This window comes from Electrophorus electricus, chromosome 18 (assembly GCF_013358815.1).
Source record: "Electrophorus electricus isolate fEleEle1 chromosome 18, fEleEle1.pri, whole genome shotgun sequence".
NCBI lineage: Eukaryota > Metazoa > Chordata > Actinopteri > Gymnotiformes > Gymnotidae > Electrophorus > Electrophorus electricus.
Window position 1 is genome coordinate 10,726,811 of NC_049552.1, and position 17,522 is coordinate 10,744,332.

A 17,522-nucleotide genomic window follows, 5' to 3' on the forward strand; every position below is an offset into this window, starting at 1 on the left:
TCTAGATGTGATGATACTATACAGAAACAAAATCTGGTTGTAAGAAAATAAACTAGGCATTACGTTTTTGGTAAAAAATGATTTGTTCATATGAAGTGCTGTCTGTGCCGATAAAAAAAATACTCAGGCAATTAAAAAAAATAAATCTCAGGTAACGTGCATCTTGTAACTATGACGGACCACGCAACTATACAGAGTTTACTTGCCGCCTGGCTAGCTATGAGGATTATTTTTGTTTACCTCCACATTTAACCATAGTGAGGAAACAGCTGCCTATCTTAATACCGCCAATCTGTCCTACAATACATTTTCAAGCTATTGATTTTTTCTTTAGTCATCAGGTTAGGTTGGGTCTCCCTACACCTTTATCTACTTAAGCAAAAAATCCAGGATTTAACACATTGTGTGTCGCATCATTTCCTGACTCCACTGTGTTTGAAGTGAGAAACACAAAAATTAACACATACCAGAACTAGAACTAAACCCCAAAACTATGAGACAAACAAATCTGGTTTATTATTTCCCCTAAATTCAATGTTTCTACATCTTTTCGCTCACTGCCCTCAATTTCTGATTTGTGCTTCCTTGATTATAGTGTGTAATCAAGAAAGAATGTGTCATTGATTTTTATGAATGGTATGTCTGATTCCACACTCCCAGGTATACAACCCTCCACAAGTTCACAGGACTTGCGTCGGATGGTTTGGTTGTTCCCGATCATTACTTGGAGGGGTGCACTGGGTGATCTCTCCATGTTCTTGAGGCATGTCTTGGATTTGACATGAGCATGGCAGGTGTCTTTTCGTGTTCAGCCTACAATACTAGAAAAACTGTTACCCTGATTCATAAGTCATCTGTGTACTGTGCTATGAATTGTGTCGTTAAGACTGATATCCTCATCAACATTACCCCCCTGCAACTAGCTAACCCACACACATCATGATGCATGCGCACCAAGAGAGAATAATAACAGAGAGGTCATTAAAAGAATAAAGCACAAATTATTTAAAACATTTCCAAATTCCCTTCCATGTCCGAATTCTGTATTTATGTTACAATTCCATTATTCCATGTTCTCCATATTGCGGAAATCAAAGGGCCCAGCAAACTTTTACCCTACTGCCTGGACGTTTTATTATTATGAGAATGAACGTGACACCTACTGCACGACCAAAAATTTTACTACATATATTTATAAGTATTTAATATATTTCTATATATAAATTAATTTAAAAAATAAGAATACAGTCAATCACACAAAAACTACAACAAAGCCCACAGGGACCATCAGGCAGCTAAGTGGTTATTGATTTGCAAACAATAAAGACTCCTGGAGCCCTACACCAATCAATTACCAATGACTTAACTACTTAGCCAACATGTAGTATCTTAGAGCACGTGCATACAGATGTGGAACTGGAAAATACCCTGTGTGGGGTCACTGTGCTCAGCTGCGCTTATCCCATGGTGTATAGGGAAAGAAATTCTACACCGGACAGGCACGTGCTTACTTAGCTATCCCTCAGCCAAAACAACATTAAACATGGGCATGAGCTTGTGTCACTTGTATTTCCCCTTTCCCACAAGTCATCCAAAATCTTACACATAATGGAGCAGATACAGAAAGACACTATTTAGACCACAGATCAGAGACTGCGACTTTGTGGATGTGTGGATTTAGATATTTGCAAATTTGTATTAATTACGATAGCTAGGCTGCTCACACGGATTACTACTCCCCCCACCCCCCATCACGGGGATCGTCCACTCGGTTAATCTTAATCCACAAACTGGACACACCACGTTACTCTCACATAGCTATACACTGCTGGCCAAAGCTTCTTGCCCAGCACTGTTGCCATAGCGACGTGGGCTGCACTTACCAATAAAGGGGATGGAGTCGAGCGACTCGTCCAGGTTGCTGGAACAAGCGGAGGAGTCCCTCTGCTCACCCAGCCGCCTCATGTGCACTTCACGGCGTGCATCGTTGGGCAGCCAGCACACGCCGCCCCCTGCTGGCTCTGCCACATCGGTGTCGTTCACGGCCAGGATGTAAGAGGGGTGGCGCAGCGGCTGGGACGCGCTCTTCCCCGCCGACTTGTCCCGCAGGACCACACCTGCCACCGGGCCGCGCCCGTTCACCGGTAAGCCCTTGAGGTCCCGCGGGTGCGGCCGCTGTGACGGCGCCTCTGCCTGCTGCGTCTGAGGGGGAGGGGCAGAGCAGGAGGAAGACCTCTGCCCCACCGGCGCCTCCCTCCCCGCCTCCGGGCTCTGCATCGTCTCTGCTCGGACCCTGGACTGCTGTCCAGCCGCAGGCACGGAAACGCGAATGCTCATGGCAGCTCTTTGGTCCTTTGGCTGGGGCTCTTTGGCCTGATTTTTGCCAACACGTGACAATCTCTCGGAGGGAACAGGAGGGGGCGGGACATCTGTTCTGGAGCTCAGCTGGTGCGGAGCAGCCCTTCCCCTGATGCTGCTCCCGTACGTGACGGCGTGTGGATAAAGCATGGACCTCTGAGGAAGGGCCTGCCGGCTGGGCCGACCACCTTGGTCCACCCTGCCGCAGCCCCTCCGCTCCCCGGGCCGAGGCACCAGCTCTCCGTGCTCGGCGTAGTCTGGACTCAGCACACGGGGCTTCCGAAGGAGGCCGTCCGAAGACACGCTGCGAGGAGGCCAGTCGTGCGGCCGTGCCGTGCCGCCCGCCCGGTCCTGCGAGGCGCTGCGGGGGGCGAGTGCGGGCGGCCCCACGTACGAGCGCTCATGGGACGTGCTCCTGCGGCGGAGGTTGCCGGGCCAGGCGGGCGGCAGCGCGCAGAGTCCAGCTCCTCGAGAGCTCTGGGCAGCGGCTCGCAGGCTGTCTAGCCGCTCCTGGATCGTCCGGCTGTACGAGTGGAGGCCCTTGTGGTCGATGTACTCCCTGTAGGTCTGGTACGTCCGCCAGTCGATGTTCTGGCGGGTGGCAGGCGAGACGACGGAGGAGGCCGGAGAGTAGTGGATAGGCGCTGCGGTGTAAGGGTCTCCGTGGTAACCCGACATGTAGGCATCAGCGTTGCGAGCGTGAAGGTATTGCGGTCGGCCGCCGGAGACTGCGCCGGGCCTGGACTTCGCCAGGAGCGGCTCCGGGCCGACAGGAGCGTAGTCTGCCCTGCTTCCGGCTCCCACGTGCCCCAGGTGGATGTCGGGGGGGGCCACCACCACTGTCCGCACGCTGTCGTTGCACACGTACACAGCCGTCTGCGGCAGGGGCAGCCGAGGCGGGGGCGACGGGGGCACGGATATCTCCACGCGGTAACCCAGGTCAGGCGCAAGGCCCCCTGGGGGTGGCGTCTCCGCGGCCTCAGCCATGCCCAGGGGTTTACAGTCTACTCGCGGGTAGCATATGGACGGCGGCTCCGGGATGTGACGAGCGTGTCCGCTGTAGGCGTCGTGCCCTTTAAGGTAGGCATCCTGGGAGTACGCCTGCGAAAGAGAGAAGGGGGCTCGTGTCAGAGAGAGTCAAGGCACACAGCAGACACGCGGCACGCTGCTGGAATACTGGGCACTCATCTTTGAAGATAACCAGAACCAACAGAAGACTGCAAACGCTCTACTGTGCGGGGGAGGTTCGTGCTGCAGCTTGTGTGTGGGAGTCTGACAGGTCACAAGTGTGAGCAGCACTGCTTTTCCAAGCTAAGAAATTTTACACTACTCACATTTTAAGCAGCTACCAAAATTTGCTGGGGTGCTAATCAAGCAGAGAACGCACATATTTCCAGACAACAATACAAGCTGAACAGAAGAGGGGAAAAAAAGGACTAAAAACCAAAAGCACTCAGCCATCAATGCAGCACAACAGTGCCGCTATCTAATCTCACTGGGTTAGTCAAACAGGTAGCCACTTCCCTATGAATTCCATTGTGGTGGTGGTCAGATGATTTGATCGTTAGCCTCCATTTCACATGCTTAATTCGACAACCGCCGAGCACACAAACCCACAACAGAGCCCAAAATTAACGCAAAAGCTAAGACTCCACAGTTCTAACTGGTATACATTTTAGCTTGTATGTCTTTGTATGTCCATTTGTTTTGTACCCACCGATCGGGTCACCGCCCGAGTCCGCAGGCACACAGATGCCGGGGGTGGTCGGCTGCTTCCATTAGCCACCGCGCTAAATCTGACTTCAGTTATCATAACTTAAAAGACCTATGATCAAGAGCAAAAGGCTACTGCAAACTCTCCTGCTAAAGCTCTAAAAATGAAAAACAACCACCAAATTAGAGATTCCATTTATTTGTTGTTGGTATCGTGACGAGCTCGTCAAGTCTCCGAATTGCGGCGCCGTTCAACCTTGCTGCGCTGGCTACAAAGCAAGCGCGGTGGACTTTCACCTAGCATACCTGTAGGGTCACGTTCCACTTCTTACGCACACCTGAGCGAGCCGAAGCAGACCTGATTGGTGGCGGACCCTGGCCCCTCCCTTGGCGAGGCACCACGGGCGGCGTGTGGAGTTCCAGAGGTCAAAGTTCGGCGGCGGCAAGCAGCAACCGGTGAACGAGTAGGGTGAGGCTCGGGGAACACACCTGTCGGCGTCAGCCGAGCAATACCACCCAGCCCTACATCAAACAGGTACTACGGGTTCCACAGAGCTGCAGCCAAGACATGCCAGGAGCTACGCGTAACAGCAGCAGCAGCTGCTGCAGCTGCCAGGGACACGAAGCCTCGGTCGACAGGCAAGCCGAGCGTGCAGACATGCATGACGCCTGCGGATGAGGTGATGACAGCACACGGTCGTCGGTCCGTCCGTCCGCTTACCACGCTAATCTCCCATGAAAACTGCAAACGTTACATCACGGAGTGGCACGGGAAGAGGTGGGTGGGTGGGGGGGGGGGGGGGGGGGGGTCACGGCGGGAGAGCAGAGGCGCACAGGTTAAAAGACGGCTAAACCAAAAAGGAGTCGGTCCGAGTCCAGCCTCTCTGTGTGTCTCTCCTTCACCGAATGATTCTGGGCGAGGCGCTAAGAACGCGGCGTGGCGGCAGTGCCGTGGCTGAAGAGGGATGATGAGGGGGGAGAACCGTGGGGAGACCGGCGCGTCGGCGAAGCCACCTGCTCGCGCTCGGCGTCGAGGTGGCTACGGGCAGCCTCCAGCGGCAGGAGCGGCAGCGATCGCCTTCCCATCTCTCTCTCTCTCTCTCTCTCTCTCGCTCTCTCTCGCTCCCCGTCCGCGGCCAGATTACAGTCAGCGCGTGCAGACACTTTCGCGCTCCCTCGCTCGCTCCCGCAGCTTCGCCCTCTCTCTCCCGCTCCTCAGAGAGCTGCAGCCATTCACATGACGGAGGCAGCAGCTTGATTATACATTCTGTTCGCATGGCACATCTCCCCCTCCCCTCCCGCCTTGCCTTCTCTCTCTCTCTCTCTCTCGCCTTAGTCACACGCGCGTGTGTACAACACACGAAGGAGGAGGACGACACGCAGAGCAATCAGCTGATCCAGTCTGTTCTTCCACGTCTCTCTCCCACGTCTTTCTCCCGGTGAAAGCAATCGTGTCGTTTCATATGGTCTGCCGTATTTGTGCACTGATGGGCCTCCGCCCCTGTCTCTTTAACGTCGAATCCTCCCGCACAGCTGACAACCCCGTCTGGACAGGCAACATCACTGCCTTATTACACGGCCGGAATGTCATCCTCCCGCCCTCCGTCGCGCGCGCGTGTGCGCCTGCGCGCACATCAGAAAACAAAACCACAGCAACAGATGTGAGCAGGAGAGACAGAAGACAAAGGAGGGGGCAACGTTTACAGCAGTTGGACTGTCCCTGAATGTGAAAAGGGCTCTATAGGCAAACCTGCCTTACATGTCATTTAACATGAAATAACAGTGAGGACATACACTGCATGCCTGCATTTTGCCTAATTTGCATCCAATATTTTGCCCTTAGATGATGATGATGATGATCATCATCGTGTATTTGAACAGTTAGGTGGAAACGGGTTAACTGTGACTGATTTTCAGGGGTTGGGTTAGGCCAAATAGTATTTAACACACATCACTGGTCCAAATGAAATACAGAAAATATAGCTTTCAAAGATTATTTAACATTCTAAAACCTAAAACATTCAAAGATGATGATAAAAATCCAAAGTTCAAAGCCTTAATACAACCATTTATGCTGGTCTTGGTTAACCATGTAGTAACATGCACTGATTATTGTAAAACCAATGGTGTTCAGTGTTTATTATTATTGCATACATTAGACAAGCACACTAATGCCAACGACTGCAGAAGAAATACAGCTCTTATGCGGTGCTTGGAGTGTGTGTGTGTGTGTGTGTGGGGGGGGGGAGTTGCTCTGCTCTGTGGCAGATATTGTGCTTATGCAAAAGCAGGCTAGGATACAGAAATAGCCTAGAAATTGCGCAGCAAAAATGCACATAATTGAAAATAGCAAATAAATTTTAGCTAATAGTTTCTAAACATTTAGCATCATTATAATGGGTGGAAAAGTCAGCATTAAAGCAGCATTTGCAGAGCTCTGCCTGAGAGAAAACCAAATCTGGCCAGCTGCATTAAAGTTGCTTTACTTATGTACCACCTGTTATACAGCACACGATTTGCATATTTATCTTGTTAGTAGCTTATCTACAAATTCTTAGTTTAAACAGCCCAAATAAAGAGCAAAGCGCAGGGAACCGCCCACCCTCGACCGCGCATGCCCTGGTTTACAGCAACGGAGGCTTTCTCTCCTGTTTACTAGGGTTATTAGGACGAAATTTCTGTTACCTGCAAAGCCCTCTAACCATGCACTATATACAGAAATTTTGCACCCTGCCTGTAGCCCAAGCCTTGAGTATTTACATTTACATCTGCGCATGGACAATGGGCTTCATACAAGATTTCACTCATACTGTATTTGTAAAGTTGTCCCATAAGACTCTGCCACATCATGATGAACACACTCAGCTTCAGGAACTAAAACGTCAAAAATGACTAAAAAAAATGACGTAGCACATCTTCCACCACCAAAATAGACACACGAGGGTAGGTGTCCCTGCTATGTTGATTTAGAAGGGTATTCATAAAAATCACTTCCAAAAGTTAAAAGAGCAACTTCATGGCATTAAAGACCGAAGTCCCACTTATAAGAACCAGTAAACTAAACACGCACGAGCAATTTACTAACGAATGCTTTCAAGCGAGCGCTGCTTACTCAAGGTCCTTTCTCTAAAAAACTACGTCCAACATTCGACAGAACTGTAAGCTATCAGGATTGACCTCATTACATAAGCCACTCTGAATCTAGACTGATGGAACAGCAAACCTTTTTGCATCTGGACGTCAACAACGAGCATGCTGGTAAATCGGCCCTGGCCAAAGGCAGTCAGGAGAGCAACAACCATATTCTCCACTTAATGGAGCCAAAAGAGAAAGCTGCTGTATTTCATTTTTCAACTGATAATGGCATACCAACTTCAACGTCTGTCTAAACAGCTTCAGCTATTGTTACTGGCATTTCCGCGGAACACTGAAAGATTGCAGTAAAGGCACGCGTGGCAAGTAAAGGTTGAGGGCTAAAACATGAGTAAGATAAAGCCGAAATGAGGAGAGAAATGGAGGAATGAAAAACCAACTGCTGGATCAAGTTGGTCTTTTTTCCTGAAGGAGGTAGCCTGTTTTAAACGGGGGTGGCTGCTATCATAATGGAATCATATGACCAAACCTTACACCTGACCCTCGGAATAGTTCACCAGGAAACACATGTCAATGCAATTCAGAAAAATACCCTGACTACTCACGCTATTAGAAAGATTATAATTACAGAAAGTCTTTCCATGCACATTTTGTGTGGACAACACATTTGAAGGCAGAGCACACTAAACCCAGCAGTGACTGTCAAGTATAAAAGCCTGCTCACAGACTGTTAAGACAGGCTACTATCAGTCACTGTGCATTCGTAAAATGCATCTAAAGGACAAGTGCACCTCATAAAAGTAGCCAGTGAATGCAGGCAGCTGTTTCCAATAAAATGGTTGGCGAGTCTATAACGAGGGTCTTACCCGCTCTGCTGTTAAGGAACAACGGCTAGAAAGGTTTAAGTTGTTCTAGCAGGCCAGTGCAACACGACTCAGCCGTCAGTGATGGAGGTAGGCGGAGTTAATGAGAATAGCGTAGTCCCGCTGAAGCTGCCACTGCCCTGGATACATGCTCACAAGGGTTTCAGAGGGACGCTGCTGAGCTTCAGCTGTGCCGCACGCCGTGCATGCTTCGCTGCCGCAGCCTCACAGCTTGGTGAAAGGTCACCGGTGCCGCGGTTCAGGCTTTGATGCCAACATACAGGTTTCCTGCCCAGCTCTGATGCACTCTGACTACGTGAGGCTATACTTTGACTTGTTTTTTTTAAGCAGAAAAGAACTAATATCACTTAGGAGGAGGAGGACTGGCAGCCTGACAGTTTTGCTGGAGTACAGAGAGACGGCGCTGACTGTGCTCGCCGTCTTTGACCAGCTTTCGTCCCCCGTCTCTCTCAAGCTGCCTGAAAAAACATCCCTTTCCCTTGAACATACTCATCTGCCGTGTCCAAACATCCATAAGTCTAAGAACTCTTAGGCTGAGGCCGGCCTCCTCATAATTAGAAGTGTTGACCTGCTTGGTTCGCTGAAGACAGAGACAGAGACACACACCCACGTGCCTGGGATAGTGGAGGGGAAAGCGATTGGGCCGGTGGAGCGCGGCCTGGTTAGCAGACCCACATAGAGCTGCTGCACACGTGCGCAGGAGGAGTGAGAGAAGGAGAATTTGAGCACTCCTGCTCAGGCAGGTCAGCTCCTCCACCGAACGAGTGAACAAATGGAGTGGCCCGGGATCAGCATGCGCTCCTGGCGCAGCGCTTTGCTACCCCGTGACGGCACTTTCTCTTGCAGCTCCTCCCCCCCCCAAAACATGGCTGTGTAAAAATATTGCACTGATCACCACGGTTTCTGTTTCGGTTAAGCAGGGGCGGCATGCGGGAAGCTTACCAGCTGCAGGATGTCCTCATCCTTCGGCATGACGCACAGCTCCAGGAAGGTGTCGCTGCAAGGGGAACGCGAAAGATGTCAAAACCACAGGCCGGCGCGGATAGCTGCCCTTCCCCTCTGCCTGGGCCGCTTTGCTCACCTGTCCTGGATGAGCGAGATGACCTGCGAGTAGGTCTTGCCAATGACGCTCTCGCCATTCACCTTCACGATACGGTCTCCTGCAGATGGACCAAAGAAAAGCGTGGGGGGGGGGGGGGGTTCAGGCACGTCGGGGAATGGCACGGCTGAATGCAGTGTTAGGAAGGCTGAGGTGGTGCGCACCTGTGCAGAGGCCAGCTCCGTGGGCGGGGCCTCCTTCCTTCACCTGCTTCACAAAGATCGTGTCCATTGGTTCCAGTCTATTCCGCGGTCGCCCTGGCAAGGGGAGGAGAAAAGGAAGCGCATCGCCAAAAGCCCAGACCACGGTAAACCTGGCCGTAAATAATGCGGCAGTCACAAGACCAATCCAGTGATAAATGTTTCCAAAGGACCTGCTGAAAGCTAAACTTACCAACTCCTCAAAGTATTACAGCATTGATTTGCTGCTGCAAGTACCTGCTACATTTAGGTCTAAGGCAGTCCAAAAAAAAAAAAAACAAACATTGGTTTTTCCTCACCTCACAAGGGAATTAAACACTCGAGTGTCACTCAAGCCCAATTATCTGGCTCAGAGAGAGGTCAATTGCCGTCACAAAGCCCCTCGATGCCAACGCCATCGGCTACGCAAAGATTGGATCTGCGCACACATCCTTCTGGAGTTACAAGGAGTCGCAAATTTACTGCGCGTCCATCAGATGTCCCGCCAAAACTGAATCCTTTTGCTGAACAAAACACCCGCCGTCACCCAATGCTGGTTCTTTAATCTTACTAACAGCAGCACTTTGAAAGTCTTCTACTCCCAAGCATGCACAGAATCTGAGGCAGAGCAGAAATACGCGAGCCCATTTAGCCGTGACAGGCCAGCGCTTGAGCCGCTTGCACACTTTTTTTTCAGCCCCCAGCTGAGGGTGGGGTCCGATCACATGCGGGAAAGCATATAAACCAAAGACCAACAGAGTGGGCTGGCTGTTTCGGGGCGCAGCGGAGTGTGTGGCGTGAAAAAAAAAAACCTTGCTGAAGTCACGGAGAGGCAATGCTCCCTGGGGTAACAGAAAACACCAAAGCCTGATGGGAGTTTGGAGAGAAAAGAGGAGAGTGTGTGCTGGCAAAGACAGAAAGCTGCTTTCTTATTCTGTTCCTGCCTCTCATCTCTTAGCAGCAGCACACAACACACGGAGTTACATGCCAGGGGGGTCAGGAGAGAGGAAAAGAACTCAACTCTAAACTACAACACTACTACACTCAAACCTATGACGTGTGCAGCTACAATGCCAAAAAACCCCAGTGCAACAATTTGTGAAGGTTATGGTGCTGACTGTCAAGGATGATGTACGAATATTACAGTCCTTCATGCTTCTTTATAGTGTCTGGGGGGCCCTGTGTGTGCGCGTAGTGGGGAAGACAAAGTGGGACATTTAATCCAGACCCTGGAACATTAATCTCATAGAAGTGGAAAGGAATGAGAACAAGACACTGAAAGCAGTGTTTAAACAGGCCACAGGGACACTCAACACACAGGGCTTTAGCTAATCACAGTATAAAGCCAAAGCTTGTTTACATTAAAACAACTGATCGAAGTGGACTCAGTTGCCCAGTAAGAGCTGCTTGATAATCATCTTGCATAAAAAAGCCCTTGAAAGCGTTCACATGCCCTCTTGTGTTCAGATTTAACTAATGCAAGCTTCAGGCACGTATGCAGCTTTTTTTCCTGAAATAACTTTAAACATTCAGTTGCAGTACGCATAAAAAAAAATAAAAACAAAATCTACAGCACATCATCAGATAATAAACAGTAAATATATGACTGACTTAGTTAAAGCGGCTAAGCTTATAGTTGGAGCATCCAACAGAGGGCACTGCTGTCACCTGTGTAAAGCCCATGAAAAGCCATATTCAAAGCATGTCAGACAAATCAGTTCCAAAGAAATTATTCAATGATCTGCAACTCAATGCAAATAATGAGCAGGAATGACGTCTTTTAAGGCCACTAACGTGTGTGAAGCTACTCTGGAACATTTCTGCGCCACTACTGTCGCAGTGAGGGACACCATACAAGGGGATTCATCCTCATTGCCTGCCTGCCCCCCCCACAAAGTTCCTGCAGAGTCAGCACACTCCAAAATGGCCTCACATAGCTCCCAAGGCCAGGGGAATTGCGTGATCCACACACTTAGCCAGGAACAAGTGGAAACACTAAAAGGTCAGTGGCACGTTGACACAGACTTTTAAAGTCCCTGAATTCAAGTAAAAATTCCCAGGCTTTTAGCAGTAAAGTGCTATAATACACAAATTCGAAACAGCTTCAGTTACATGACTACACTAGCCCACCACATTTTAATTCCTAAAATGCTCTGCGTGTTCAACATATGTTGTTGATTCCAATTGTGCATGTGATTAAAGTCAAAAACAAACAAACAAAGCCCCAGGTAGAGACCAAACAACTGGTGCAACTGTTTTAGACCACAGAAACACACAGTTGCCAAAAAAAAACTAACAAAACAGAACACAAGCAGGGAAGACTAGAACTTCAAAGGAAAACAGACAGACACTGAAAAGGGTTTGGCTCAATAGGAATTAAACTTCAGCTCAAAAGTTCACACACAGGACAGAGAGAGAGAGAAACGGGGGGAAGAGAAATATGGTTGTGAACGTTGCCCGAGGCCACTTGTGCGTCCACAGCAACAGCAGACACGGCAGCAGCATGAGTAACGCTGGCCTGCCGTCACCACGGAGACGGCAGTAAGACAAGTAACGCTGGCCTGCCGTCACCACGGAGACGGCAGTAAGACAAGTAACGCTGGCCTGCCGTCACCACGGAGACGGCAGTAAGACAAGTAACGCTGGCCTGCCGTCACCACGGAGACGGCAGTAAGACAAGTAACTGGCCTGCCATCACCACGGAGACGGCAGTAAGACAAGTAACGCTGGCCTGCCGTCACCACGGAGACGGCAGTAAGACAAGTAACTGGCCTGCCGTCACCACGGAGACGGCAGTAAGACAAGTAACTGGCCTGCCGTCACCACGGAGACGGCAGTAAGACAAGTAACTGGCCTGCCGTCACCACGGAGACGGCAGTAAGACAAGTAACTCTGGCCTGCCGTCTCCGTGGTGACGGCAGTAAGACAAGTAACGCTGGCTTGCCATTACCACAGAGACGGCAGTAAGACAAGTAACGCTGGCCTGCCGTCACCACAGGAAACACCTTGCCGAAGCAACATAGAGCTATACAGCAGTTTCCTGTGTCCACTGCTTGATGTTAACCTGCTTTAATACAGCTTACTCATAGCTCAACAAGCTGAGCAAACCTGTGTTAGTAGCAGACAAGAGAAATGACTCAGACAGCTGGCTCTACAGGACTCAACAACCTGCCTCTAGAAACACTGTTCCAATTTGCTGTCTGACAGCTGAAATGGCAGGGCAGCTCATAATGCATGTATCCTAATAATAATAATAATAATAATAATACTACACTAAACAAAACACAAACAAACTCCCTGAGAACAACACAGCCAACAAGTTATTCCATTACCTCTGGTGAATCTCTGCATACATGGCGCAAAGTTTACTGTGTCGTTTCTGGTTTAAAATTCCAGTTCCAAATCCAACATGACTATATGGCCCCCAAATTATAATTTTTTTTAACTCAACAAAACATCTGTCGCACAGTAATGAGTAATGCAAGGGCTGGCCATCTAATCAATTCTGACCTACATCAGTCTTATGGCTAAAGTCATTTACATAGATTTAGTTGTAATTGAATAGGTCTCTATACAAAGAGTTTATTAACTCACCTCTGTGATCATTGTCTTCCTCCTAGAATTAGAAGAAAATAAATATATACATTAGAGAAGCAGCATTCAAAGCCACCAACAGGAGTCTTCTAGAGGCCTTAGCCTCCACACATAGTGCTTTCAGCGCTGAGAAGGGGAACTAAAATTACGGCTTAGCTAGAATGCTACGTCTTTATACATGAAATTCCACGTAAACTGAAATTCCACGTAAAGAACCATTTTTAGCTTTGGTATGGGTGACACACAGACGGGCAACCAAACACACACAGAAGACTGTAAAAGGTGGCTGCATTGCACAGTTAGTCATTCCAATTCACAGTCTAGACATATCTGACAGACACTTGCACCATTTTCTGACAAAGCCACCCAATCCTGTCAGCTACGAGCAGCAATCGCTGCAAGGATCCACGCCCGGAGAGTGGAAGGCGGTCCTAGGTGCCCTGCTCAGGCTCGGACCGTGACGTCGACAGCTGTGGCATACCCCGGAGGCGAATACCTTGAAGGTGGAGTGCACGGCTGACTCGGGCGGGTAGACGATGAAATGACGCAGTGTGAAGCCGAAGCCAGCCGAGGTGCGGAGCAGACGCAGCGTCTTTGGCCCCGCCCACCCGAAGGGCTCATCCTCCAGTGGGAGGGGCGTGTCGACTGGGGACTCGCTCTGATTGGCCACATCCTGGGGGAGCAGGAAAACAATGGGTTAAAAAAAAAAAAAAAAAACCGCAGTGGAAATCTCTTAATCGAAAAGAACACAGAAGCTATATCCAAAATTAAAGAAATGCAATGGTATGTAAAACTATTTCTAAACTTTTGAAAGAAACCAGGAACACCTGTTTCAAATTTTAATCTAATCATGCATAAAGGCCACAGGGGAAAAAAAAGATTGAAAACCCCTTTAGCAGGTAGTTACCCAAAAGCTTGAGCTTGCAAAGTAGCAGGTCATGTTGCAGAAAAATTGCTTTACACAGCACATTTGACCTATACACAACACAAAAAACTGAAGTGCCTCATAAAACCTAAAGTAAATGAGAGGCCCTCAAAAGAGACAAGAGATCAGCAGTTCAGTTTTAAATGTCATTATACAGCTTCGAAATGTGATTAGTTGATTGATTCTGTATTATGGTTACACCCTTTATAAAACACTTCCCTTATCCTCGTCAGGGTAGCTGTTAGCTACAGCAACCAGATTCTAGATCAACAGAGGTTACAGCAATGCTGAAGGGGGGAAATGTCCCCACACTCTTCACCTTCACCTAGGAGACATGTGATGACAAAATGTGCAATTAGTCCTCCTAATTGTACAAATGTGCAATTAGTCCTCCTAATTGATGGTAGTCATTCCATTCTATAAATATCACCGTCATATCCGTCTACTTCCACAACATTTAAATCATACACATTACATTTTATGATTAAGACTGTAACAAGCAGGACATCTCATGGTGTGACCAGTAGACACTCCACCAGTTCATATGTCCTGGGCTGTTTCTTTCGTAAACAAGTCTTCGGTCTCGCCCAGGTTTTGTTAAATCATATTTCCCAGATGACTCAAGAATGGGCACTCCAGCTACACAGCTGTTTACAGGGTATTTATAGGCCCACACCTCACCAATGTTCACACCCATTTCTCCAGGGTCAAAATCTCCACTATGAAAAAACTCTGAGAACCGCGGGGCTATCGCTCTCTGTGTGGAAGAATGCCCATCCCACGCACACCGCTCAGCTCTCAAACATCCTCTTCTAATCTGCTCATGTGAACTCATATGAACTTTGTTGTTCATATGAACTGAGAAGAATCTGCAGGGCCAGTATCTTGTCAGCAACTTGCCACTCCGTGAATCCCATTGAAAAATACATTTAAAAAAAACAGACCAAAAAAAGTGAAGCATGTAAGGATAATGAATGAGAACAGAAGCAGAAAATCACTGATGAATTGTGGAGAAGGGCCATCTGATGGGTCGGTCGCTACCTTCCAAAACACACATTCGCACAAAGTTAAACTCCTTAACTGTATTGAGCCAAACCATCCGTCATGAATTCAAAGGCAATGGCTGCAAAACCCTTTGATGAGTCAACGATGAGCTCACCTCTGGCAGAAAAAGTGGAGGGGGGGGGGGGGAAAACACCCCACACAATTTCACCCAAGACACTATGTGGAGGTTGTGCTAAGAAGCATACAGTTGGGCCACTTCTTGCCTGTAACAACCAGCACACGGGGACTCCCGATCACAGCACGAAGCAGGAGCAGTTAAAAGCCAGTGTGTGTACACAAACACTTGAGAAGTTAATAAGTGTCAAATAGGGCACGTGAAGACGACTGCTGGATGGCTGCGCCCGTTTGACAGGCTTTCATCGACGAAGCAGCGCACTTAAGCGCACACCTCACGACGTGCCATCTGTTACGATCCCATTTTAACGAACTGATATTACCTTTCGATACATGAGCGGCAGAGCTCATTTAAGAACAGGAATTGGAGGTATCCCGGGTGAAATACCATGCTGTGTTATGTAAATCATCCCATATTATAAATCAATGTTTATGTGGTCTCATATTACACTCTGTGCACAAGTGGTCGAACAGGAAGGGCTTTGTGGAAAGGAAAACAGCCACAGGGTTTTTCTGTGGTTTTTTTGGAGCACTTTCAGTAGGTGCTGAACAAATCCGTCCATTGCCAACTTAGTCACTGTTGTATGCCAACTGTCCCAGAATACAGATTGTTGCAACAAAAAACATCAAGTGCTCGGCCTTAAAACCATTACATTTTACGCCTGCCTCTGGGATTGTCTGATACGGCATTATTTGGGGTAAAGTTACTAATAAGACTGCAGCTTTCCTATGACGACATGCACCTATTCACCCAATGGATGAGGAAGAGCAGGTGGTGGCAGCCAGCTTTAAGGCATTTCCCAGTTTAGCTCTGAGAGGGAAGCAACAAGCAGTGACTACATGCCAGTTAAGATGCCACTCATTCATTTGTTTAAACCACTCCCCCTCCAGCAGTGGCAGAACAGCGAAGCAGAAGAAATGGGGTTAAAGGTGCTGTTTTTGTCTGCAGACTGAACACATAGTAGGGCAATTCAAAGCAGACTTGGAAAACAACCGGGGAAACAAATGTGCAATCTCCTGGTAACTTGGCCCCCAAAGAACAGCGTCAAAAACAGAGAGAGAGCAATAAGTCAGTCATCGATGGACACCTGTGCAGAATGCTTCACAGTAGACAAGTACCCACTCGACCCACCCTGTATCCCCCGCCCCCCCCCCCATCCTGCTGGAGCAATACAAGTGATCAGCATACACATGCCTCCTGTACAGAGACAGGTATTGATTTAGGAGCACAAACAAACATTTCCAAAAGTGCCCTGTGACACGCAAAGAGACGCACAGTGGAAATGCAAGATGAGCAACTGGCTAAAGGCAGGAATTTGGGTCTGCTCTGTTTGTGTAGGTGTGCTTGTGCGCAGTTGCTTTTCTCTGTGACTGGCCCTCCACGTCACTGTTTACACAACAAACAACACATGAAAAACAGATAAGCCCATCCCCCCACCAAACAGATGCAAACCAAAGTAGTCCGAGGTGTTTTGAATATAAGATCACCAAAATTGCAAGGAAACAAGCACGCAGGCACAAATGATTCACAGGTTTCAGACAGCAAATTTCAGTTTTACCGATTTAGTTTCATCAACAACAAAATTTGTCATTCAAAATTCTCATATGTGATGTCCTTGGACAGGAACACAAACAGTAAGAACCAAACTTCTGAAAAAGAAAAAAAGAAATGCATCATTATGCTCATATTGATTACAAAAACAATTAATTGTTAAAACAATTTAATGATAACAGTGAAAAGCTGACTCTATTAGCCAAAAGCTAAGAAAACTTGAAAGGGAAACAAAACTACTACACCTGTAAAAAACTAAGTCAAATGAAAAAAAGTTTAATACTGCATGGTTCACAGTTCAGTTTTAAATGTCATTATACAGCTTCGAAATGTGATTAGTTGATTGATTCTGTATTATGGTTACACCCTTTATAAAACACTTCCCTTATCCTCGTCAGGGTAGCTGTTAGCTACAGCAACCAGATTCTAGATCAACAGAGGTTACAGCAATGCTGAAGGGGGGAAATGTCCCCACACTCTTCACCTTCACCTAGGAGACATGTGATGACAAAATTGTACAATTATTGCTAGTCATTCCATTCTATAAATATCACCGTCACATCTTTGACTTTATGCATGTTAACCCCCTATTGCCCCAACGCCCCCTAGCGGGCCCATGGGCAGGTCCAAACTAGCATAATCAAATTATTGACAACATCAAATATTCTTAAAGTACAGGACATCAAAATAACATATTTTAAGACTAATACAAGTACCTGCTTACCGATTTTCACTGTCTATATGCATCCGTTCGCCAGAAATTGCATGCTGAAGATACTGTGTTTTTCGGGTAAATTTCCACAAAAACGTGCCTGCACTTTTGAGCGGCCTTTTAAAACATTCTTCCGGTATACGTTCAGATTTTGTCATAGAAAATTCAACTACCATCAAAACAACTGCGTGACATGTTTAAATGGTATACAGAGTGTTAGTAAAGTTCTTTAAT

General features: G+C 47.9%; 1 protein-coding gene across 5 annotated transcripts in view; it reads right to left on the reverse strand.

Annotated features, from left to right (window-relative positions):
- arhgap21b (Rho GTPase activating protein 21b) overlaps positions 1 to 17,522 on the reverse strand; it is a 45,372-nt gene that overhangs the window by 18,054 nt on the left and 9,796 nt on the right. For 3 of the 5 annotated variants that reach the window (XM_026998292.2, XM_035536093.1, XM_035536091.1), the window contains exons 3-8: positions 13,417 to 13,593; positions 12,921 to 12,942; positions 9,312 to 9,404; positions 9,130 to 9,208; positions 8,991 to 9,045; positions 1,884 to 3,459 (exon numbers count right to left, since the gene is read on the reverse strand). In XM_026998292.2, the coding sequence (XP_026854093.2) occupies positions 1,884 to 3,459; positions 8,991 to 9,045; positions 9,130 to 9,208; positions 9,312 to 9,404; positions 12,921 to 12,942; positions 13,417 to 13,593 (2,002 nt within the window). Of the gene's footprint in view, positions 1 to 1,883; positions 3,460 to 8,990; positions 9,046 to 9,129; positions 9,209 to 9,311; positions 9,405 to 9,646; positions 9,993 to 12,920; positions 12,943 to 13,416; positions 13,594 to 17,522 lie in introns of those variants that run through there. The other 2 variants (XM_035536095.1, XM_035536094.1) reach the window with 2 other exon arrangements.